This window comes from Trichoplusia ni, chromosome 13 (assembly GCF_003590095.1).
Source record: "Trichoplusia ni isolate ovarian cell line Hi5 chromosome 13, tn1, whole genome shotgun sequence".
Taxonomy (NCBI): Eukaryota; Metazoa; Arthropoda; class Insecta; order Lepidoptera; family Noctuidae; genus Trichoplusia; species Trichoplusia ni.
In genome coordinates this window covers 5,065,083-5,091,519 of record NC_039490.1, presented here as the reverse complement: position 1 = coordinate 5,091,519, position 26,437 = coordinate 5,065,083, and the positions used below count along the sequence as shown (strand labels likewise).

Genomic DNA, 26,437 nt, shown 5'->3' with positions numbered 1-26,437 from the left:
AAAACCTATCGAAACATTCAAAACGGCTTCGACAGCGAGTAGCGAGCGCGTAACGTTTTGCGGTGGTTTCTCTAAGAAAACGGTACCATGAGTCACAAATTTGACAGATGGTATCGACAAATACCATTACGATTGAAGTTAAGTAACTCACTTGCTAAACAAGGTGTGAAACGGTATTCGGTTTATAGTAATTGTTTAGTTTTGAGTATTTCTTGTGAGAATCATGTCGGCAAGAGAGTATTTAAAATCAAGTAGCACTAGTTAAAAGTCAATTTACATTGAATACACGCTGTCACTTTTTTACAATGAAACATACACACATAAATTCATTATTAAGGAAACGCTGGAAATAAGTCAGCGTTCACAGAGGGCTCCACCCCAACCAATAGTTCATTAAGTAATATTACATTATATTAAAATATACTGAATATTTTATGCTCTATGAAGTTTAAAATTATTAGGATTTTAAACTACGATTTTATTATTCAAACACTAGCTGTAGCCCAGGACTCCGTCCACGTGGACTTTTTATAGCGTTCGGTCCCCGTTTCCATTAGGCTATCTCTCAAATTCAATACAATCGGTTCCGTAGGATTGGCGTGAAAGCGAGACAGACAGACAGAGAAATTTTTGCATTCATAATATTAGTTTCAATAGATGCACAGTTTATCGGTATATGAAACAATTCAACAAAACTATCGCGATCAATCGCAAGACATAGGTACTCCCCAAAGTTGCGCCACATAACCATTCCTAGGTACCCACGACACCGCTTTCAATTTAATAATGAAAAATTACTAAAACCCAAAAGGGCAAGAAGAAAAGTGTCTATCTATTTGTGATATCAAAAGAGTTCGTATATCTACATCAACCGCATAATTTAAAAAAAAAACACTTTGCGAAACTTCAACGGCAAAGATGGCGACTTGAGCGGTTTGTTTTTTGCCATCGGAATTTAACGAAATTCTCCATAATCCGAAATCTGCGGATATATGTTGTCGAGTCAAAATCAATATTTTTTTATGTTTTGTTATTCGTATAAGGTTCCGATCGAGTTTACCGTAGTCCTGCATGAAATTATTAATGTAGATTTGAAGCTTTTTCGGGAATATATATCTTACTCTGTCTTTTAAGCAACGTTAGAAAGAAACAACTACATTAGGCGTGAAGTTAGGCACGTTTGACAACATGACAAGTATGACAACACGAATACTACAATAACAATCGAGCTCTCGATAGCGAGCGCGTCAAGGTTTTTTAAACTCATGGTATGAGTCCGATTGTAAACTATTCGAACCGCGTTTATACGCTATCGACTGTAGTAACGTCATTGACGTTTTCGATGGCAACTCATGGTAGAGGTACTGAAATACTAGATTTGTATATCAACCGTTAGCTAATAGCCTCGTGACAGACGGACGAACAGATGGACAGACAGCGTAGCCTTAGTTACAGGATTCCATCTTTTTCCGTTAGTTACTATTATTGCCCAAACATACGATCACTGACCAAAAGCTCTTATGTGCATCCGTCACGTAAGCAGGACGCTGTTCTGTGCCGTGTATTGTCATTGTGAAATCTCGTTCGTACAGGGAAATAAGTCCTGGTTTAAGCGTGAACTAAAAAAGATCAATTACTTTGCAATAAACCGGAATGCAATACAATCTTATTCATTTCTTATATAGACTATAGAAAAACGTGAGCATCACGCAATAGGGATTAATACTTAATTATCATCGCAAATCAATAAAATTATTGTTGCAAGATATAAAAAGCTTACGGGATTAACACTTGCATTTATTATTATCTAGTTATCAAACACATGATATTTAATTTTGGATTCGTACTATTTTCTGTAACTTAAGACTAAAGCCCAAGAATGTAGTGTTCATTGAGCATATTTAACTAGAATCCAAATATTTTGTATCAAGACCGCTCGATTATTTGTTGGCTAAATTAATGTTATTTATGTATTAGCCCTTTTGCTGCATTCGTATTTGGTGACACAATTGCCTTTCTCTACAGAGTTTATCAACCATCTATTTTCAATACTAAAATAGAACGACCATCTTCGAGCCGCAATCAGATTTGATGGATGCTCAATTAAACATTGGACTTAATAATGACGCATAATAATATGCCCATGCCCAGAGAATGTTGTCACAATGCCAGCTCGATTCTAACAATCGTCACAGTAACCCAATTTCCATGTTCGACGCAATCATTTGCGCGGGAAAAGAAAACATTGACGTTTGACAGATTGACGTGTATTTTTTTTTAATTACGACATCGAGGCAACGGCTATTGTTTAACTTTCCTTTTGTTTACAACCAGATAAGTGAAGAATAAGGTCGTATTTGATGTGAAGCATTCCTGTTATGTTAAGATTTTGTATCGCGAATATTGGTTCTAGTTGATGAATGACACACGGGGATTATTTACAAGATGTATCGATAATTTCTGGTTTTGTTTTTTTTTTGGAATTCAAAAATCTTATTTGTATGATAGAAAAATCATTTTTTTTTATTGGAAATTTCTTAATTGAGTTTCTTATTAATGTTAAAATAACGAAACTTAGATGTAGGGGCTAGTGTTACAGAAAGAAAAACACTTTTTTGAATACTCGTCTTTTCACACCCAGACAACTCCCATAGAGGAAACTACGTGGCACGGCCACTTAATGTAATTGTAGGTAGTATTATATGTAGGTACGGGTTAGTAACTCGATAATAATGAGGCCATTGACCCAGACAGCAGACTTTCGTTCTACAAATATGTAGCGCGACTGTAATTTTCATTAAATAGCGAAAGTAATGTCGAATGTCGATTGTATCCGTAATTATCTTTCAAGATTACCTTTTGTAGATCGCCTTTTTTAAAGAAAATATTTTTTGCAGAGGAAATACTTATTACGGCTTTTTTAATTTACCAAATGTCTTCACCGCAATTATGACTTAATACTAAAATGACAGTTTTAAGTATCTGTTATAATGTCATCACTTAGATTTAAGTACTTGCCGAAATTTCAGAACGCTTTTAAGTTAAGTTGCCGTTCTATATACGGAGTTAGTTACTTTCTCCGCTTTAATAAAAGAAAAGTAAGTTTATTCAACGAACAATCCTATAAGCCGTTTTAGCCTATTTAACTTTCATAGGTAAGCAGTCGTGTGTGACAAAAATTAGCCTTATTTTATTACTAGAACTCATAAAATGGGCGTCGGACTAAACGCATTAGCACGCGATCACCTAATTAAAGAATTTGATGTCACGGCCATTTGTGACACGGTTTAATATGCCGCTGTGGACGAAAACGGTGAATACCCAATTATGTTAATTTATCATAATAAAATCTGTGGGAAAGTTATTTATTGTTATTGGCATCTGGAGATTCATTATTCACTATAATAACTCAAGCCCAAATATTCAGTAGTCTCATGTAAATACTTTACAATAAGGAATAACCACTGTAAATTCACATAGGCTTGCCGACTTCGTTGAATGTTTCCATGGGCTCCATGTTGGAATCTGATCACTAGTTCTAAAGGTGTTACTCACCCTTAATAGCCTTGATCACAACCAAGTATAAACTGATATTTATTGGTACGTTGTTAAGAGATTAACTTTTAATCATAAATAGCTGCTAAGATAATCGTCAGCTGGTCTAGCACAACTACAAGCAAAGGCTAGACCCTATTATCACCGCCTTTTGTACCCATCATATTTGTTTGTATTGACCTAATTTGTTTTTCCTTATGGTTTACAATAAAGATTAAAGAGTATTCTATCTATCTATTACTTTCATAGCAAAAGTAACAACGACAGTTAATTTGTTCCAGCGGTCATGGGCGAGAAACCGTTTCCTTTCAAAGCGCCATCACCACAAGACATGGTGGCGTTACGGAAGGCGATCGAAGCAGGGTTGGCGGCCACCGTGCGCGACAGAGTGTGGGACAACCCTAGGTTCCTAGTCAGCAATGGGAACACGCCATCTATTTTACAGGTAAATAGAGGCTTTTGATCTAACAATTCCAGTTAAATGAGTCCTTATTGAAGCTCTTTTGTCAGTGTGGAAGCGAGATAGTGAACTAAAATGTTAATAAACGTGAAACATAAATGAATAAGTATCTTTGTTTCATAATTAAGCTTTTTATAACGACTACTGCACCAAGGAATTTAATCCTTGTGTCGCAAGGGTTTTCAGAAAAATTCAAGTCACATCCACAAAGACACAAAAGCTCAGAAAAAGCATTCGCTGATCATACAAACGCTTGTCCCACGCGGGGATCTTACCCGCGTTACGTCACTCTCAGTAGGTTTGTCATGGTAACAGACTACTCAGCTATCCGTGCAGTGATGAACTTGCCCTTTTGTGATCCATCGGTAGTCGGCTTATGCTGATATCACGACGCACACTTTGCTCATAATGCTCATTGGCATAGTTAAGACCACTTTGCTTTCGACGCAGATATCTACATTCGCTTTAAGAAAAATAAATTCCGATCTTAAAAATATATTTAGATAAATTAATCTGCTTATTACGTATGAGGTAAACAATCGAATCCTCAGATTACAGAAAACGCTATTTCTAACATGTTTTCCTGCAAACTACAGTATAATTTGCATTATTCATAAGCGGCTAGACTGCTGTGGAATAATTTGCTTGCAATTAATCAACGCACTTTGTTGACAACTTGTTGATTACGTTGACATAGTATTGGCTATGTATTTATATTATATTAGATTATAGATAGATTGCACTTTGTATCGGTATGAGTTTTTGTTAGGATCGCAATAACGAGTAAAATTTAGCACCACTGTTTCTAAAACATTGTTTTTTACATCACACTCACTTATACTATATTGGTTGCTTCTTTACTCCCAACTAGTCTGTATAGTAGAGTGGTCACCAAGTGAAACCGACTGTGCGCGAAGAGTCGTGGGTTCGATCCCAGCGTAGGACAAGCATTTTTGTTTCGTTTTATTTACGAATGTATCTGGTTGTCTTTGTGCATGACTTGAATCTTTAAGTAAGATTTTGAAGCCTTCGCGACACACGACACCGACGTCGGTCGGTTAAAAATCTGTTGTCTCAGTACTCATAGTACAAGCTTTGTTTTGATTAAGACTAGATGGCGTTGTGTGAAAGATGTAAAATATCTTTTTTTTTTGTTTTCTCGCATTACAGGAGGGCTCAAGATACAACGCATTGCACATAGCAGCTAAAGCGATGAACGCGGAGATCTGTAATCTCATATTGACGACGGTGGGCAACCCGATGTTCGTACAGACTCTGTACGGAATGGACGCTGATGCCGACTCTTGTAAGGTGAGATACTCTAAATAATTATTCTTATGTATCTTAGTATTTATATAATGTGATAAACTAACGTATTTCTGCTGCAATAAATTTTGAGATGAGCTGGATTCCTCACGATTTCCTTAATCTTTTTATCTACTGAAGCAAAAGAGGGGTGTTATGAGTTTGACGCGTCTGTCTGTGGCATCATAGAATTATAATATATGGGAGTCTTATGAAACGGAATGAGAGTGTGCGTGTCGAGATTTGAATCTCCGATTATTTTGGCTTAGCAGTCCAACGGTCACGCCATTACCTCACAGCTATTTTTGACACGTTGGTAACATATTCACGTTATGTTGTAGGAGTTCGCGGGCATCCTAGTAGACCGTTACCTGAACACCCCCGACAAGGCGATCAACGAGACGCCGCTCCACTTCGCCGCCAAGTTCGGCGCCGAGCACGTGGTCGACGTGCTCACGTCCTTCCCGCAGTGCAACCGCACTACCGTCAACAAGTACGGCGAGCAGCCCAAGGATGTGAGTACTGTGCTGTTTTGGGTATTAATGTTAGAGCCTTCGGCAGAACCTGGATCTTTACGTAATTGGCCAGCCATAATAAGCCTATAAATTCAACTGCATTGCATTTATGAGTAAAGCCCAGAAAGAAGCAGGACGAACTTAATTTATCTTGAAGCTATAAACAGGGATATAAGAAAGGAAGGGAGAAGAGAGTAACAAATAACTACAATTTAAATGTCCATGGCTTAATAGTCCAGAGCCTCGACCAACGAAATGGGAATGTGGGTCACTGATCTGTGACTTGATCCTGAAAGTGGTTTTCTCGCCACGGCGCTTATCGTGAAAAAGTTTCTCTATATGGAGCCCTTATCATCAATACCTAATACTTTGCTTCTCGTTGCTGGTTGGAACTGAAACAAATTATTGAGTGTTTCTATATAAATTTAGAAATATAATGTGTTTCGTTAACAAAAATTGTGTTTATCCAGATAATCTGCAAGCGCGCCCCCAGCAGCGAGGCGGGCGTGTCGCAGCGCATCGCGGGCATGCTGCAGGAGCGCTACTACGTGCCCGTGTTGCACAGCGACGACGGCAGCGCCGTGCCCACCATCGGCAGGCCCTTCACGCCCGCGCAACCGCCCGTAAGCACAGCTCATGCTATACTGGACACCTAATGGAATTATGACATTTTGTCCTCATTACCAAATTTTTTTGACTCTGAAAAGGCTACCTCCTAGGAGAAGATTCAGGAACGGACCAACGGGTGGTGGTCCGCTCCACCAAATCATTAGATTTTTTCTCATTTGTTTCGATTGGAAAACTCTCGCATACTCGGAAAACTTTTGCAACTAACACGATATCGGTCCTTTTTTATAAGCATACGTCACAAACTGGACTAGTATTCATTTCGCCTTTAGTCTTTTTTAAGGCATACTGAGGGCTAAACCACATAATTTAAAAATAATACTATTGTTACAGGAAATTAACAACGACCCCCTGAGCCCTCGCTACGAGATCCGCGCCTACGCGGGCCCCATGGAGGCTCGCGCGGCGGACCTGTTCCGGCGCCGCTGGAAGACCCCGCCCCGCGCCCCCTCCTCCGCGCGGGCCCCGCCCCTCGCCCCGCCCAGCTCGCTCGCCCCGCCCAGCCCGCACTCCCAGCCCTCGCCCAGTCCTAGACCACAGACATTCAGGTTGAAAGAGCTTACGAAGGGATTGGAGACTGTTGGCAGGTCAGTTATAAGAAGTGAATTATGCATTAAATTTTGGGAAATAGCCGAGTTATTAAATGAAAAAAAAAAATGTTTGCCGTGAACATTATTTTTAAACTTCTAATAAAAGTAAAATCAAAGTCACTCAAAGAAACACCTGTAATTTATACTGTTCTTTAATTTTATATTTGATCTACTTTCAGGAATCTAGCGGAACAAATGAAAGTAGGCTGGAAGGAGTACTGGCCCTTCTTAGACACGTTCACAGACCTCCGCACTCCCGAGGGCCTCACTCTCCTGGAGAACTATCTCAAAGCCAAGTACGAGAGCGCGTGCTCCTTCGCCTACAGCGACAGCTGCGCGCAGTCACACGTGCCTGACGACCTCTCGCTATCTAGAATAAGTCTATCTCTATCACAACAACACAGCCCAGCTAAAGAGTCAACATTAAGCCCAATATCAGAACTCTGTGTCGCTTTAAAGTCCTGCAAAATTTCCGAACGGCCCGCCCATTGGAAGAAGACCGATCCGATCCGACAAAGGCTTTGTCGACAGCCCGGAGCTAAGATACCTAACGGAGAAGTACGAGAGGTTCGCGAAGTCCGAGATGTACCCACAATCAACCACACTGTCAGCCAATTAGTCTGCATAGAACGGACCTGCCAAGTCTTCGCTAAACGAATAGCAGATGCCCTAACATTCTCTACGTCTGCGGAACCCGAAGCCGCCGGCGATTCATTAAAATCCGAAGCGAAACACCTCCAACACACAATCTTCACGTACATGGACGACGAAAGGTTCCAGAAAATCGACTTTGCTTTACTACACTCCCGGCTAGCGCAGCTGGTTGTATACAAATTGAAGCAACAAACTAAAGATTTGGACGAAGTCAACCATGTACTGGAGTTTTTAGTGAAGCTCCGATGTCCGAACGACGATATATTTAGTTCGGACGAAGACAGGAAGCCGACGTATAGGTGTCCGAGTCGCGTCAAAGTGACTCATGTTATAGACAGTCATGTTAGGTGTTTAGCGAGTTTTATTTGCGAAGAGCTTTCTGAAGTTGAGATACCAAAAGCGCCGGCGATGTCCGAGATAGAATGCACGGAGCTTTGGGAGAAAGCGTCCAAATGCCGGTGCGATTGGAAGATAGAGGTGTTCGAACGTAACAGTAAGAAGAATGCGTCCTTCAGGAAGAACAGATCTATTTTATCAACTAGTCCTAAGAGCGAGAGTTTTATTAGAAGACTGACTTTTGACCATGATATTGGTGAGTATTTTAGTGTAAGTTTTTTTATTTAATTTTTACATTCGGCTGGTTTCCAAAGACTGATACTTAATTTTTAATGTTTTGACTGTATGTCTTAAGATAAGAGACAAAATAAAATGTATGATCCCAGCATTTAGCAATTTATCCTCTTATATTGATACATAATAAGTTAAAAAAAAGCCTTTGCAGTCGCATTCTTTTCAATCAGGTTTATCTACTATTATAAATTGTCTAAAATTCTATTCTAAATGACGAAAGCAGAATGTCAAACATTGAGTATGTAGACTTATTATTAAATGATGCAACGGTTTAGTCACGCGCATTTATAGAGTTGCCCGACTCGCGATCCCGCCGCGTCAGCTTACGATTAAGGACTCCGGTTGAACTAGTCGGGCACTCCCGATAAGTACGCGTGAGTAAACCGTTACATCATTAAACAATGAATCAGTCTCACAATAGTCAGTGCCGTATTATCCATAAGGCACAAAGCTCGATAATTTTTTCACGAATGAAAATAATTTGGAGCGAGGGGCCTCCACTCCTTTTTTGCCCAAAGGCCTCTGGGCCCCTACATCCGGCCCTGACGATAATCACTATAAAAATAGAGTATGTAGGGTTCCACTAATAGCTGCATGTGTCCTAGGCGACGGTCGCCTGCAGCACAGCGAGGCGGCCTGCCCCGTCAGCGTCAACTCTCCCGCCGGGGACAGCGGCGCGGGGCTCTACACTGTGGATACTGCCAAGTGTCAGGTCGTTGCTGCTGAGGTAACTATACCACTAAGTGTACAACTTTTGTTAGTAAAAGCTCCCGGAGTGAAGAATGAGTGGCCTACATAAAAACTGCTGGAGAATGACTGGCGTATGAGACTCGATGGTTGCTACTTCACACTAGTGTCCACACTAAAAGTGCCACTTAAATAGAGTCAAAATCTCGGCATGATAAGTGTATCTTCTATCTAATATATAAAATTCCCGTGTCACGATGTTAGTTACCGTACTCCTCCGAAACGGCTCGAGCGATTTTTATGAAATTTTGTATACATATTGGGTAGGCCTGAGAATACAACATCTATTTTTCATACGCTTAAGTGATCAGGGTTGCTCACATTAAAAAAATATATATATTTTTATAATAACTATCGTGAGACTGATTCATTATTAAATGATGTAACGATTTACTCACTCGTATTTATCGGGGTAGCCCGACTAGTTTCGGACCCAACCGGAGTCCTTAATCATGAGCAGACGCGGCGGGATCGCGAGTCGCTCCGCCGGACGCTTGCGAGCTTCGCCCGCAGATCCCAGGAGACGTCTACACTTGCGCCACTGATATTCGATCTGAGGCTGAGCGGACTCCTGCGTACTTACCATACGTGCAGGGTGCCACAGACAAGATAGGTCGCTTGTTACGCCGGAGATATAGCATCAAGACGATCTATCGGCCACCCGGACAACTGCGACAGATGATCCGCTCTCCCAAGGACAAGGATCCTTTAGGCTTCCCGGGAGTATACAAAATACCGTGCGACTGCGGCCTGAGCTACATTGGGGAAACCCGGCGTAATGTAGCAACCAGACTTGGCGAACATATACGCAGCATGAAGAACATGGACACCGACAAGTCGGCAGTGGCAGAACATGTGTGTAATGCGGGGACGGCACACTACATACGTTTCGACAAAGCCTCCGTACTAGCGAAGGAGAAATACTTCGTGCCGCGAAAAGTACGTGAGGCTATAGAAATCAGCCGTCACCCGAATTTCAATAGAGATCGTGGATGGACACTGCCACCAGCGTGGAAACCAGCACTGAATGCTGCGTTATGTCATACGAAGCCAGGCCTGGAAAGCGACGCGGTCAGCATAGTATGCACTGACTCAGCCAGTACGGGAGCACGGACGATGCCAATGACGACAGCAGACCCCCCACCCGCGCCACCGGCGTCGCCGGCCCCACCGCCGCTCACGGCGCGGGCGCGACGCTACGCAGCGAGATGCGCGGCCGCTGACGTCAGTTCGACTCGCGATCCCGCCGCGTCTGCTCATGATTAAGGACTCCGGTTGGGTCCGAAACTAGTCGGGCTACCCCGATAAATACGCGTGAGTAAACCGTTACATCATTTAATAATATATATATTTTTTGGACGTAATTGTTTGTTTTTATTTGTTTTATAATGTAGCATTAAAAATACGTACAACTAGAAAAAAAATCGGCAAAACAACGTTTGCTGGGTCAGCTAGTTTACGTATAAAAACATCCACCTTGAATTAAAAACGTCTATTTTTATTTGGGTAACAATCTTTCTCGTTACTTCTGTGTTCAAATCTGGAATCATTCGGCCATGTAATTTCTCTACAAATATTTTTTTATTAAATTACGTCCATTGAATCGGTATTTAAGGCTCGGCTTGTTGTGTTTTTAACTTTTGACCAACGGTAGACCATACATATTTTATGGTTTTGCAACCAACGTGACAATATCGATTCTATATCTCCCATACTTTCAAAATAACTGGAAACACTTTAGTATACGAAGCGCAGTCTACGACGCGACGGGGTGTTAAAACTTATTTAAGTAAAACAATATCTATGTACAACAATACTTGTTCAGCAGATCTCTGACGACGAATCAGTAGCATCGTGCAACTCTGAGGACGAGGCGTTCCTCACCGCGTCAGAGTACTCCGAGCGAGACGACGACGACGGCATGGAGGAGGCCAGCGACAGGGCTGTGGCGGAACCTTTCATATACGGGTATAGTTAACATGTCTACACATGTCATGTCCTACGCCTGGGGTCAGGCCTCTTCCCATATTCCTGGCCTAACTGCTATACCGAAGGTCGTGGGTCGATATTCAACCAGGTCAAAATAATGTTTGTGTGATGAGCACGATCATTTATTCTGCGCATGGGGGTATTATATCTAATTATGAATGTATTTAGAAATATTTGAGTATGTTTATCAGTTGTTTAGTATTAGTAATACAAGCTTTGCTTAGATTGAGACTAGATGGCGTTGTGTGAAAGTTGTGAAATCTTATTATTTATTCATTTTGAGGAAGGTTTGGTTTGGAAGAAGCCACATTTGAATATTTTTAAGGGAACTTTAAGTCACGTCACACGTTTAAATTCTGACTAAGATATACATAAAGCATACGAGAAAAAGAAGACTTAGAAACATGAAAATTAAAGCCCAGATATATTTTGTCTGCAGGGAGGAGCCAACGAAAATGGACCGCTTAGTTTACGACGCGCTGTGCGACACCAACATCAGCCGCGACCAGTACCCCAACGTGTACCGCTGGAGGCACAGCGTCGCGCTCTACCCGCCCGACCAGAGGGACAAGTTAGTACTACACTCGTTATATTTCGTAAAATAATCACGGTTTCATTCCAAATTCGCCCACCCATTACTGTTTCCTAACTGCTTCGAGAGAAGAATCGGTCAGCATCACGCTGTCTTTCAGTTTATAGTATGGAATACAATATCAATATTAATGATATAAGCGTGTAGGTGCTGTATTAGACAACAGCACAGCTTAAAACCTTGCGTTGTGACGTTGTCCCGACTGTTTCACAATTTTCAGTTGTCGCGCACTGTTGGTGATTATCGTGTAGATATAAGCAAGTAACGGTGGCCTGACGTAATAGTATTCTATATTCTGTGACTTGGCTTTGCTTACTGAGCTTCCCTGTATATTTGCGATATATTTATAAACCCTTTTGTCCCGTTCCCAGCTGGCAGCCGGCCCCGTCCCCCGACGCGAGCACGTCGTGCGTGAGCGTGTCGTGGGCGGCGTCCTCCCTGTCGGGCCCCGCGCCGCTGGTGTCCAGCCCCTGCGCGCGCGCCTCGCCGCGCCTGGCCGCGCGCTGCTCCACGCCCAACAAGGACAGGGACGACGCCGCGCGAGCCCCGCCGCTACAGGTCCGTAATATTCTATACTAACTATCAGGAGTTTTTAGAAAACCACTCTCGCAAGTAGGAATTTAATCCTTGAGTCGCGAGGGTTTACAAACATACAACTCACATGCACAAAGACAACCAGAATTAGGACTAGCATTTGTGGATCAAACAAATGCTTGTCCTACGAGGGAATCGGCTCGACTCGATTCGACCTCATCGCGTCAGCTCATGATTAAGGACTCCGGTTGATATGAAACTAGTCGGGCTATTCAGGCAATCCGCGTGAGTAAACCGTGGCATCATTTAATTATACCGTTTTAAAACGACTCCCGCTGTACCTTTTTAATTCTTGTGTCGCGGGAGATTAGATTTACATGTAAGTTGTATACACAAAAACGCCTATAATCCCCTTTTTTTGACCGACCTAGAAATCACAGAAATCACATCATTTAATCCATCAAGAGATGAGCAATAGTAAAAGGTTTTTTTATCTATAGGTTTCAACGTGGATGCGTGTGACTGGTCCCAACTCGCCGCGCTCTGCACTCGCGGTGAGACAAGCCAACCACAACGTCAGCTTCGGTTTTTAAACCGTAACAAACGAACCGACGCACTTTACATATACTACATGTGGCCTTTACCTAATATAATTATATCATTTTATAAATTAACCTTTATTTTGCATATTCGAGGTTTATTGACACATGAAATCTCAATAGTATGTGTAAGTTTTAGTCGCGTTATTTTGATCGCTTATTTGGCAGCGATATCTTTAAATGTCCCCTGATCTAAATTCAACCTTACTTCTGTACTAATATGAGTCTTTACTGTAACCTATTTACAAATAAAATATTTTTATAATTTTAAATAAGTCGTAAAAGCATAATTGTATTGTCTCGGTATTCCCGTTATGATTCTACGAAAAAAGTGTAAATTAGTTAATTTAATTATTGAATATGATTCGATAAAAAGTGATTGAATGTTTAATTCTATAATTATTTTTGAATTGAGAATGTTTATATATTTTGTTTATTCTTTTTATGATATGAGAATTGGCGCAGTACTCAAAACTTTTCTTACGTTATCTGTGCAACTTAAAATATATCTGACATACAAAATATTACCACATATACTAAAGGTGAATCCTTTACATTCTACTTCAATTTATGAAATCGCATTGGACTTACAAAATAAGTTAAATGGGTAATTTTGACGTAGTACATTCGTTTGTATTTAACAAAATAAAGGGTCATCTTTTACCATTATTCATGAACACTATAATTAAGTAAACCTCTTGACATGTACTTTATTGAAGATTTTATATTTGACTGCAGAGCAGTGCTAATATTTTGATGTAATAAGTCTTGCGAAGTTATTATACACAATATGTTCAAAATAGCTCTCAATGTACTCTTTGTTATTGATTTAAATATATTATAGATACTTTCTAACAGGAAGATGTTTTCAAATGTTGTATTCAAATAATGAAGAGTTTTGTTGCCTGGTCCTGGCACTTGCATTATGTAAATCTCATAAGTTTGACATTATATTATTATGTTGTTAGTAACGCACGAAAATATTCACCTTGTGATAACAAATGTTTAGATTCCTTTTACTTTTAATGTTTAATGACAAGTGTTGTGTTTAACCAGTAATGTTGTTCCGTGGTTGCATTTGTTCGTACCCATGTCTTGTGTTAGATGACAATAATGTTGTTTCACTGCGTTGATTAGCATTTAACGTAGGTAGGTCGCCACGTTGGACTCTGTGTATGCCAAAAGCTGTGAGTTGTTGATATTACGTCTACGAATGTTTGTACTTTTATATTTGAGAAAATACGAGAAATTAGCAAATAAAATGTATGTTTTATATGATATGTTTTAATTCACATAGATGATAGATAAATAAATTATGACTGGTTCTTTTTACTGTTGTTTTTATTTACTTGAATAAATTACCGCTACAATAAATTATTTGTATTTTCGACACTCAAACTTTGGACGAATTACGAGTCAGCAGAAATAACAAAACCTCAAGTTGATTATTTCACGTCCAGTAACAAGTCGCAGTGCATTGCATTGCGTTATACTTCCGAGGGTCTCAATCCGTTTCGTAACTATCAACTAAAATTTGCCGCCCTACTGTATAAATTTTATGCGGACACTGCCAATATTAAACGAACGAATAAACCGAAGGCTCGTCAAGTACTGGAAATTTAAATATTATTTTTTGAAGGCATTGTAAACAGCTGACTCATTCAACTAGATACTACGAGTCCCAAAAGTTGTCGTTTTCGGACGCATTGGGGAGTGATATCGGCGAGTTCTCGAATTCCGAACGACTGTTGTAATTGTCCACGTCTGCGGAAAAATCATAGGGATACTCTTCCCCTTTCTCGTACTCGCTGATGGAATCTTCCAGAACTTCCTTCGAAAGTTCCAGTTGCATCTGAACGCTGGAGATTTGGTTGTTGGGGTCGGCGTGGAATATCGCATCGAGGACGTTGTTCTTTGTGAGATTTGCTTCTTGTTCTGGTGATAAACTTCTTTTGGGTCGGTCAGACTTTAAGGAGACATTTTCGTCGTCAGGTTGGCTTCTCTTGGGGCTGACGATGATGGTCATCGGAGCGGAGGGGGACTCGCCGGGAGAGGGCGTCCCCGTAGCGGCCAGGTGCACCTGCCTCGCGTCTACAGAACTCTGAACGACTAATAATATCTCCTGCGCTTGAGACTTGATGTCGTTAATTTCGCTGATGCTTTCCACTTCCACTCTCAGTATGTTCTCGTTCCTTACGCTAGTACAGTCGTTGGTCGGATCATCAATTTCGGGTTCGGCGTTGCTTGGCAAGTTGTACATTTTATTAATATTCTGTTTGAGTATCTCTAGTTGGGCCTGCTTGTCGTGTTTCGCTTTCCGTAGCGCGTCGTGTCTGAGCGAGGGTTCGTACTCGAAGTCGTTCTTGACGCTGCTGATGCTGGTGTTACCTGACATGCTTTTCGGGTTGGATTTAGTTTCGCTGTCGTCTCGATGTGCTTGTCTGGCGCAGGTGTATAGTTTCCTGAACTCGGTGAGGGGTGTTTCTAGGTAGTTGTCACGTATTTCGACGCGTTCTGGTTCCTTGTCGACATTGGAGAACGCCATTGGGATGGGTTTGATCTTCTCGGCGACGGTCGTCTTGTTCCTGAAGCGTAGCTCTCCGATGTCGAACTTGTTCTCGTACTCGCGCAGGTACTTGTCGAAGTCTCGCCGCATGCTCTTGTGTAGGTCTTCGTATTGCGCTGCTATTTCATCCCTCGTAGGTTCTTCGAGTTTCTCTAATGATTTGCTTCGTTTTACTTCTGCAACAAAATATCAATATACATTCAACATTCGGCACGTTAAATTGTGGGTCCCGGCTGTTATTCCTACATCTTTGACAGTCGTTACAAGTAGTCAGAAGCTTGAAAGTCTGACAGCCAGTCTAACCAAGGGGTGTCGTGTTGCCCAGGTAACTGGGTTGGGGAGGTGAGATAGGCAGTCGCTCCTTGTAAAAACACTGGTACTAGCTGAATCTGGTTAGACTGGAAGCCGACCCCAACATAGTTGGGAAAGATGGGTAACTTTAAATTGCTGTAAGTTGTCGCTGTCACACGGCTACAACACACACACACAACACACACACACACACAACACACACAGCTGGCATAACTATTAGCTTATAAATGCTGCAGAAAAAAGGGCGTGTATGTATGCTACAAGCACTTTACCTATATTCCTAACTGGCTCCTTAATAGCGATGTCCTCGTTGATCCTGGAGTGAGTCCTGATCCTCTCGAGCCTGAGCTCGGACTGGCGCCTGCGGAAGTCCAGGTAGGACTTCTCGACGGCCTCGGCCTCTATCTCCAGCTTCCGAAGCCTGAGCTTGGCCTCGCGGAGAACCGAGTTGGGGCTCTTGTCGCGGCTCGCCGGTGGCTCTTCACGCTGGGCTAAGTCTTTACTGGGAAGTTAAATAGGAGATAAGATTTTCAGTTTTAATCAACAGAACTCGTTTGTTTCAGGTATGCTGACAGGTTCAGTAGGAAACGGCAAGAAGTTGAGTGATTGACAGCATTTGACAGAAGTTATGACAGGTAAATTAAAACCTGTTGTGACATTGTTTTAAAATAGACATAATCAGCACAGTTTGACCGGTTGATTATGCTGCCATTATAAATATTGATATTTTTTCAGCGAATCTAAATCTGTGATATTGCGTGTGACTTTTGAATACCTAGTGATTTTGCAAAGTATTTTAGACTTACAGATTCTTGTAATGTAAGTATGTAACATTATATGCAATAGTTCTACTTACTTCCGCAGATTCTCCTTGGCCTCTCTAAGCACAGTCTTGGGACTCTTCTCTCTGTTGCGATTGATCTCCAAGCTCAGGGCTGGCCGAGTCTTTTGATTTATTCTCTCACTGTAAATATCATTTTTTTATAAGTAATCTATTGGACGCATACTTTTAGGAGAGATATTAAAATCTAGCTGGATAGTGTGATAAATACAGCGTCACATAAAGAACTCTGGTAACGTCCGAACGGACGGCCAACTAAACTATTTCTCATAACTAACTGGTGCCACGAATTCGTTTGCGTGGTTATTTAGACACAAGTAAGATTTTTTTATCGATTTAATATTTGAGAGCACTCATCTTCTCCTTGCTTTAGTAACATATTTTATAACTGCTTTCTGCTCCTATTAATCCTAGCGTGATGGTATATGTATATCGTATAACCTTCCTCAATAAATGGTCTATTTACATCTAACACTGAATAATTTTTCCAAATCCGATTGAACTCTCAGGCGCCTCCTGAGAATAGCGCATTTAAACAAATCCTTCAACTTTATGATATTTCCTTATATATACTTACCTATATAAACTTAATAATAAGTCTATGTCTCACCGTATAGAGTGATAGGCGGTATCCTCTGGCTGTAGGGAGCACGACGCAACCGGATAGCGGGAGTTGGGGGTCAGCATTATACTGGTAGTGCCTGGTCCTATTGGAGATGAAAAACGTTTTGTGAAGTATAGAATCATAGTAGATCGCACAATGCATGCGTTGTAAAAGCGTTTATAAAAAGAAACAACGTACCTGTACGGCCAAGAAAGTGGTCTATCACCTTAAGGTTGAAAATCATTTGCGCGTCATACGACAACAGGGTTGATTTTCCAATGCAAAAACGTTTTAACATGTACTAATGTCAATGTTTTACGTTTAAACATGAAATTTTGACAAACTGCATCACTTTCTTGAAAGACCGAACCTAATTGCAATAGTTTACTATGGAAAATAGATGCTTTTCGCCCTACGTCAGTCTATATCTTTCTAAGTCAGTCACGTCTAAGTTTTTTTTAAATGGAGCCAAAATTTGTTGCTACAAACAATAGAGTAAGTAATTCATATATACCTAGGAGTGGCATGAATAGTTACCGAGTGACAGTCTATCCCTGTGTGGTGAGGTCCCACGCTTGGTGACGCCGCCGGTGAGCGGCCAAGCGCGAGTGCGGTCCAAGCGACACTGGGTCACCAATGGTCTGCAGGCATAATAAAATTAGAATAAAACGTTGTGGATTTTCTGAGTTTAAGAGGCCGAGTTGTATGGAGATAAATTAAAACCAGTCTTATGTCGACATGCACAAAGACAACCAAACTTTAAAAGCTCTCGTGCTTGAAAACGACTTCAAAAAGGACGAGGTTTTCAATTCGTCTGAATTCTTTTAGGTTTATTACTTAAGAACTTCGGATTGGATGACCCGACCGACTTTGATGAATCATTTTTAATTTAGAGTGATGAAATAGCTATCATCTACAAGTTCATCATATAAGTTTTGGCTCATTATATAAAGTCTGTATGTCTTTGTTGTTCAAACTATATTGTTCTTTGCGGGGATTGAACCAACGACAGTGCCTGATCTGAAGCGCATCAAAAGAGAGTAATAAAGGTGTATGTATGTATGTCACGCTAGTGTACCTGCGCGCGGTCCCGTGTCGGTCCCGCAGTACCCCTATGAAGGGCAGCGTGTCTCCGGGCACCATGATCCGCGGCTGCGCGTTGCTGAACACGCTCAGCTCTTCCCCCGCACCCTTACGCCAGCCTACGTTCACTGTGCTTGCACTAGCAGTCGTTGCGCTGTAGGCCACACGATAAAAATATTTGAGCTTAGGTAAAGCAAAACTAGGTCTAGTCTTAAATCGGTATTCAACCGACTTCACAGAAGGACTTTCTCAATTCGTCTGTTCTTTTAATAATTTTATCTATCAATCGAATTGAGATCGAGCTGGTACTTTAAAACCGGAGACTAGCGCTATTTTATGCAGTGGCAAGGGTTGGATTCAATGAATAGCGATTGAAGGATCTTCAATCGTTACTCGATGTATAGGTTCCAAAATCGAGAACCAATTAAAAATCAAAGACAGAACCAAATCAGTTACTGGAGAAAGTTCTCCTATACTTGGAACTTAAATCACTTCAACGTGCCTTGCCATTCTGGGCTAAGCAAACGACATAGCAATCACACACAACTTATAAGGGTAACAATGTAGTTAAAAAAATCGTTAAAAAGTACTAACGGGTATAGCAGTGGCGGCGGCACGGGTACAGGGGGCGCCGTGCAAGGCCGGCTCGAGTTCTGTGACACCTCCGACCGCTGGGCGAGGGTCGGGTGGTGCTAAGGTGGAACGAACAAAAGACTTGAGTCAATGGTCCAACCATTTGAACATTATCTATAATTATAGATGATGATCAAATTTAGACATTTAGTTGGGCCTGTAGACAAGGATTGTTCGAAAGGACTACCACGTGCCTGGTACACAAAGGGCAAAGGAGGGAACATGGGTGGGTTGTGTCCGCAGAATAGGTCTAAGAGACGCTTATTAAAATTCGCAAGGCTGGAAACGATGGTCAGTCAGGATTCAGATAGCTAGTCGAACTGGTCCAGACCAGACCAGCTCACAATTAAGGACACAGATTGGGTATGAAATTAGTTGGTGAACCCCGATAAATACGCGTTAGTAAACCTTTGTTTATTAGTCATCGAAAGGGAACATTATTGCCATACATTTGAGGTATTTAATTGGCGCTAAATCCTTGTACCCCGGCAAAATTTTCACTTGTCTACAGGCTCCAAGCTCCAAAGGCAGATAACCGGATACCGTGTCACAAATTAGGTGATTCTAAACCTACATCAATGTACCTCAATAGACAGAGTAGATGAAGACAAAACAAAAATTCCTAACATTTCTTACCTGTAAAGCAAATGCTCTAAGTCTATCGTTCTCGTCTCTGAGCCGCTGAATGAGGTCACGGTCCCGGTTCCGGTCGAGGTCAAGGTCAGCGGGTACATTGTCACCGGCCTCGCTCGACCCGGATGAACGACTGCGGTCGCGGCTTCGCTCGTGATATAGTTCGTCCAAATGCGACTGGTTGTATAGAAGAAAGTTATTCAAATTTTGTTGAAACATTCACTGAACCCTTGGAGGGATTCAGTATGCTATTATTTCTTAAAGGACAAAGTTAGTTCCTGAGAGGCTGATTTACAAATATATCACAATTAATTAATGTCCAAGTAATCTCTGGTTGATTGCAAGTGTCAAGGTATGCTGGCCAACAAATTTACTTGATTTTATATTAAAATTGACAGAAAATCTATAGAAACCGGAAGTTTAGTAACAACGCCAGCGAAACCTCATTACTCTATCAATTTTAATCATAGTTACTATTTAAATTAATAAGCCATCGCTAAGCAAAAGGCAATCAAATAAAAACTCGGCTAGCTACTGCTTCGCCAATACATACCTGACTAAAATTAACATTCTTCTTCTTAAAATCATTGACAACCTGGTTTGCCTTTACCCTGTCATCCATATCATCGCTTTTCGAGGGTTTCTCAGCGGCCTGGCAATTGTTCAGAGGGAATGCCACCGGACTCACTTCACTGGGTTCCGTACCCGTTGCTCTCTCTATGACGCACTTCGGGGTTATTTTCGTAGATTCTAGATATTTCTTGAGGATTGCTAACTCGTTTCTGAGTAGATCGTAATGTGAATCGACGTGGTCGCTGTCCATTTTGTGAACTTTAATCGCTTTTTCTGGATCCTCTTCAATGGCCTTCATGTTTTCCAATTCAGCTCTCTCCCTAGTGATGTTGTCTCTTTCTTTCTTCATTGATTCTAAATGACCTTCTAGAATCACGAGTTCGTTAGATATTTGCTGTCGCATCTCCTCACCGCGTTTTCTTAGAATTTCTTCCGCTTCAGCCAGTTGGGCTTTTAGACTGTGCTCCTACAGAAAAGTATGATTTATGATATACGATAACAATAACACACTTTCAGTAACAAAGAGGGAACAAGATAGCTATTGACATGCATTTGCAAATAGAAATATTAATGTAGATAAGACGGGATTATAAAAGGGGAATTATCATTATCATCAGCCCATGTTCGCCACTGCTGGACATAGGCCTCCCTAATTCCTGGAAAGGGGAATGGAAAGAGGGGAAAGTATAATTGGTTGTTTTTATAGTATCTACTGCGAGCAAATTATCGCCGGCCCCTACTGGCCCCGCTCCTGCTGCAGGCCGGCCCCTGCCCCTGCCTCACCTTGAGGGACAGCCGCTGTGTCTCCTGGCGCACGTCCCGCATGGCGCGCGTCATGTGCTCGTGCTGGTCGCGCAGGGAGCGCGCCAGCCCCCACAAGAACCGCTTCTTCTGTTGCACGCTGCGTTCCAACTCAGCCTCGCGAGCTTTGAAGTTCTCTTCCATCTACCGGAGGAGACAAACTCCGATGAGTTGTATTAGGTACGTGGAGTGATATTTCAACATCGTTTGGCTAAGGATGATGTAGAATGAGTAGCGACACCGTTGCAGGTGTTGTGAGAGACAAACAGTGAAAGTTGACAAGAAAAATACCACCAGCCCATTTGAGCCACAGCACGGACAGCAGAGTGGTTGAAGTCACCACGCCAAACCCACTGAACGCGACGTGTCGCGGGTTCAACCCACGTAGGACAAGCGTTTGCGTGATCCAATAAAGCTTGTTCTGAATCTGGGTGTCTATGTGCACGTGATTTGTATGTTTTTAAACCCCTCGCGACACAAAGATTAAATTCGTTACGAATAAACATAAGTTTTTAATAAATCGAGGGCGTATAACATTTCTAACATTTCTTCGTATGCTTACACTTACAAGTCGATATAACAAATTGCACAAACGTACTGAACTTACAATTTAACATCAGATGTCCAAACTGATCATCTCCGCACCCTTGTCCAGACTACCTTCTTCTATTCTAATGCAATGTAATATGATCCACGCCTATACAATACCCAGGAACAAACATTACCTCATCTCGCCTCTTCTGCAGTTGTAGCGCGTGTGTCGCCATCGACCGCTTAACCTTCTTCTCCTCTTCAACCTTTACCATTTCCACTTCAGTCTCGTAAACTGATTTCAATTGCTGGAACATCTACGAAAATCTTCCTAATCAGTATCCAAAAGAAGGTACCTTTACGTTTGCTGAGATTGTTTTTGCCCCTGTTTTTTCCGCAATAAGTAGGTAGGTATAGCAAACTGTAGGCGGATAACGTGCTGAATGATAAGATATTTCATAGTAACCTCCGTAGACAGGTTGGTATGTACTTGATAAAATAGAATTCTTGGTTTAATAAGTGGTAGAAAATGTACTTTGACAAGACTCATCAAAACATGACGACATCAAAAGTTTTAAATGAAAGCCGTGGGCTTTTTAATTACATCAATCACTATATTTAATATCGTCGACTTTAGATGGATAAAATACAATTATAAGCGTCTATGTCCTAGTTAATTGATAACGTACTTTTATATTAAGTACTAATGCCAATATACAATGCAGACAGAAAATAAACAAATAATAACACACTGTCAATTCTCCGCTTTACCACTGTAAAGCTATCATAATTCCTTGATAAGATTCAAAATAATACAACAATAATATTCCTTATATATACGAATCAAAGTTATAAACGTCAAATATTAAGCTTCATGATCGAAGTACCGCAGTTTACAATACAATAAGCGAATACAAATACAACATCAACTACTTCACACCAATCATAATATAAATTAAAAGACCTCATCAATAAGATTCCTTTCCATAGCACTGATGTTCTTTATCAAGCCATCCATGTTTTGGGGACCATTATTATCCTTTGTTCTCTGAAAGAAAACCATTTTGACACCTTCTTTTTAGCCAAAGTTACCAAAATATCTATTTATTTTTACCCGACTAGGTCAGTGTTTTATGGTATTTTCTAGGAAGAGGAAAATGTTGAGCGTTGTAATACTAATATTAAGTATCGATAAAACAAATATGATTATTTATTTTTTCTAATTTGTTTCCTAGTCACGGAGGAGTCAAGGGTTTGCATAGCAACGTGTAAACATTCAACAAGTTGCTGTTGAAGGTCAAGGGCTCTGACATACAATTAGGAGATGTAGAATAAAGATAAGGACGAAATAAGAATCTAGTTTTTTGAACTTGATTTTTATTTTGTTTCTTGAGTTCCTTTAAAACGATTGTTTTGATTCCATAGAAATGCACTACTGGTAATTTTTGGATAGGTAATAATTTGAGCAAACTTTTACGAAATTTTCTCAAGCTGTACTTACTTAATATCCCCGTTAGCTTACCCATGCAATAAACGACAAATTTCACCAAAAGTACTTACACAAATAAAGAAATAAATTTACCCAAAAACTTACCTACATGGGAAAAACTATAACAAAAATAGCATATGAATAAACAAGTAATCCGAAATTCAATTCTAAAATTATTTTCTACAACATACCTTCTCCACCCCTTTCTTTTTCTGCTTATACTTCTCCTTGAGCCTGAACGTTCTATTCTGACACGTCTTACAATATTCATAGTGTCTACATCTGTCTGGCAACGAAGACTTCTTTATAGACCTGCTCTCCATGCTCTCAATACTTTTAGCCGACGACAGTGATTCTTCAGATGTTATCACTGAAAATTAATTACGTATGCAACCACGTTAAACACATTGTGCGCGACGTGTCGCGGGTTCGATCCCCGCGTAGGACAATCATTTGTGTGATCGAGGAATGGTTGTCCTGAGCCTGGGTGTCATTGTGCATGTGACTTGAATGGTTGTGAAAACCCCCGCGACACGAGGATTAAGTTCCTGACAGAAAGAGTCGTTTAAAAAAAACCTGACATCATATTATTATAAATAAATAAATAAATAATTTATTTCTTGACATTATTTATCGAGAAAGGTTATTAACTATACATATTCTAGGTAAAACATCACACTACGCAGAAGAATGGCCAAATATAATAAAAGAGGCTTGAAGAATGCCAAATGAGGAGTATGGATGCGTAGAAGTCAACAGTCAAGAATGTCTAATCATTATTCAAATGATTACTTACCTTGATCAATACCGGTAGCCAACTTATACACAGGCAAACATTTCAATATACATAGTAACAAAGGGTTCTGTTCCTCGTTTCTGTACATTTCCACTATGTTTGAGGCATGTTCAGAATCACACTGCATTCCTGTAAAAGAGTATTCATTATATGGGCAGAGTTAACAGAATCGGATTTGTAAAGGGATTGCCCCTATTGTTCAGCTTTCATATAATTTATGAATTGACCAGATTATTTTAATTGAACACTGCAACAAAATCCATCTCCATTTTTCTAGTACATGATTTTTACCATCATGTAACAATATATCTAGCTCGTTATTATACCAACCGCCCTTCTTACATCTTTAGAACTTATTTGTCTCTTTAGATCACGTAAGTATGATTCGGCATATAAGCTAACGAAATAAAAAAGGATCGAACAAGCGCATGAAAGGATCCGTACTATTATTTACAAAAAATACAATCTCAATGAGAACTTCCTCCTTTTGAAAGTCGGTTCATATGTCCATATATGTCGGTCCATACAAGCAGTAAACATGCTTTCTGTTTTAAAGCTATATTCAATATCAAACATTTTGACCTTTGATTATGGGACCTCCAGACTGGAGTAATTTAGCAAAACTTTTAGTCCAGCACTTGGCAAACAAAAAACAAAAAATCTGCAAGGAATTTTAAAAAAAAACCTAGTCAATAACTTACCTAAATAATTAAGTATAGACCACACGTCATTGTCTTTGAACCTAATGTCCAAGTTATTCTCATCTGTTCTCTTCAACAAGTTCTTAGCAAACCCAAATACCATGTTAGCCAAGGGTATTTCAGACACAAACACTGAAAAACTGTAACTGAATTCCTGTAAAGAAAAAAAAGCAACAAAAAAATAAGTAATGAATACTCAGTTGTAATTAGACTCCTTAAGCATTATCATTATTATAATATTATTCATTGTTTACTATCTGAAATGCAGAGATAATGCATTGATACAATATTACATATAAGGTTTTTTTTTAGTCTATATTGTCCCACAGCTGAGCAAAGGCCACCCTGAAATCCTGCACTATCTAAAACCAGCTTTTTATAAAGCAGAAATATTTCAAAATAACTATTGTTTAAAGATTTTATTTTTTTTAAATTCATAACTTGGTAGCAGTATTATCCACAGGTGGTTTTACAACAGCTGGTTGTATCCATAATCAATTAGTATGGCAAACAGGTGAAACAATAATCATTTAAAAAAACTAAATAATTATATTCAAAGCATTCCCAATTGGACACTGAATTTATACAACACTTTTTGTGTAAACCACATCTCAAGCAAGTAAAGAAATATTCTGTTCTTTGCTTAACATGTTACATTTTGTCAAATAAAATTGATCAAAAGACATTGTATTTATCAGTTTCATAAGTAGCTGGTTTACTGCCAAATGTTTTAGCGAGACAATACTAAAGTTTTGATTAGTTTATCTTGCTAGAGTAGTAGCAAATACTGCATCCTTCTTATTTAAATATAGTGTCAGATACATTGGACCATGAAATGATAGCTAGAGGAAGTATACTCTTAAATACTTACTAAGCGGAGTAAATACTCTGCTATTAGAATGTTCAGGGCTTGATATGCAAGTTCAAGACGTTGTGTGAAATTCTTCTGGCAGGCGGGAGGGTCACCTATGGATAATAAGTGATACAATTAATATAGTCAGTTGAGCAGACAATAATGTAGTTAAAATGGCAGCTTATAATATTGGATATCATTATGTTGCATGGCTGGTCATATAATGGAAATAAAGTATACATTTTGGATGTGTTTATTTATGTTAAAACTATATTAAGAGACCACACAGGTTGACCAATAAATAATTGAGTATTGAGTATTGAGGTTTGACTCAAATATCAATGTGAAAGGACTAACTAGGTCTTATAACTTAGTGAAGATAGTGTATTTTCCCCTAAGTATCATAAAAGAAGAGATTATACTTGAAATCTTACTGTATAGTTTATTGTGATATAATAACCAAACAAAAAGAACATAAAAGAATACGATCTTTTCTTTCGTATTGAAAACCTCTGTAGTTTCTATTAAAAAATCTAAAATATCGTAGCTATCGTAACTTCAACAAAAAAACAAAAACAATATTTGGAAAGAGATGGAAGATCACAAGTTGCTTGTAAACGACGGAGAAAAATATGAAATGAAGCTGAAATATTGTATTCCTCAAACCTGGAACGTCGATACGCCCGGAATATAAGCCAAGAATCATTTTAAAATTTTCTTACCAGTTTGAGCACTTTTTAAAACATTGACGATATGACCACGTAAGTAAGCTCGTAAGTCGTTAAGGATGCCATTCTTTTCAAATAATTCGTATATAAATGACTGAAATGTGTCTGTAGAATCCGTGTTTCCAGGATTTTGGGCTTCGGTGCTTTCTGCAACTATATGCGTAAACTCTTTCGTGACGCCACTTTCCATTTTATTGTTTTAACTATTTTATTTTGTCCTATATCAAGAATTATGCCTACATTATAATTTTATGCAAAATAAATTATGGGGTTCACTGGAAATTTCAAACTTCCCAAACACAGATTTTTGACGTTTGTTGTTTTGTTGACATTTCCGGTGGTTAGGACGACCAACGAAAATGTTATTATTATTCATTTTAGAAAATGAGCATAATATGGCGCTCAGTTGTATTTCTTTAATCAATTTGTATTATTTAAGTAATGTTATAATAATTGTATTTGTGTATGACTAATTTTTAAAATGATGCATCGTTAG

General features: G+C 39.9%; 2 protein-coding genes across 3 annotated transcripts; one reads left to right on the top strand and one right to left on the bottom strand.

The window, feature by feature from the left end:
* The first annotated feature begins 1,343 nt into the window (after window positions 1–1,343).
* On the top strand, window positions 1,344–14,127 carry LOC113499885 (ankyrin repeat and LEM domain-containing protein 2-like). The gene is made up of 12 exons (XM_026880471.1): window positions 1,344–1,361; window positions 3,837–4,000; window positions 5,186–5,326; window positions 5,662–5,835; window positions 6,306–6,458; window positions 6,796–7,049; window positions 7,232–8,298; window positions 8,942–9,063; window positions 10,909–11,051; window positions 11,512–11,643; window positions 12,036–12,222; window positions 12,699–14,127. The coding sequence occupies exons 2-12, from the start codon at window positions 3,842–3,844 to the stop codon at window positions 12,789–12,791; spliced, it is 2,625 nt and encodes an 874-aa protein (XP_026736272.1). The 5' UTR covers window positions 1,344–1,361; window positions 3,837–3,841; the 3' UTR covers window positions 12,792–14,127.
* LOC113499884 lies at window positions 14,121–26,287 on the bottom strand. Of its 2 annotated transcripts, XM_026880469.1 has the most exons (17): window positions 25,936–26,287; window positions 25,232–25,326; window positions 24,361–24,514; window positions 23,660–23,788; window positions 23,055–23,233; window positions 22,339–22,422; window positions 21,569–21,691; window positions 20,826–20,987; window positions 20,023–20,508; window positions 19,473–19,646; window positions 18,798–18,895; window positions 18,199–18,357; window positions 17,658–17,761; window positions 17,127–17,223; window positions 16,532–16,639; window positions 15,948–16,177; window positions 14,121–15,539 (listed from the first exon to the last, which is right to left on the bottom strand). In XM_026880469.1, the coding sequence occupies exons 1-17, from the start codon at window positions 26,129–26,131 to the stop codon at window positions 14,470–14,472; spliced, it is 3,648 nt and encodes a 1,215-aa protein (XP_026736270.1). In that variant the 5' UTR covers window positions 26,132–26,287; the 3' UTR covers window positions 14,121–14,469. The 2 variants fall into 2 exon arrangements, with proteins under 2 accessions (XP_026736270.1, XP_026736271.1); XM_026880470.1 differs by lacking the exon at window positions 22,339–22,422.
* Between the last annotated feature and the right edge of the window lie 150 nt (window positions 26,288–26,437).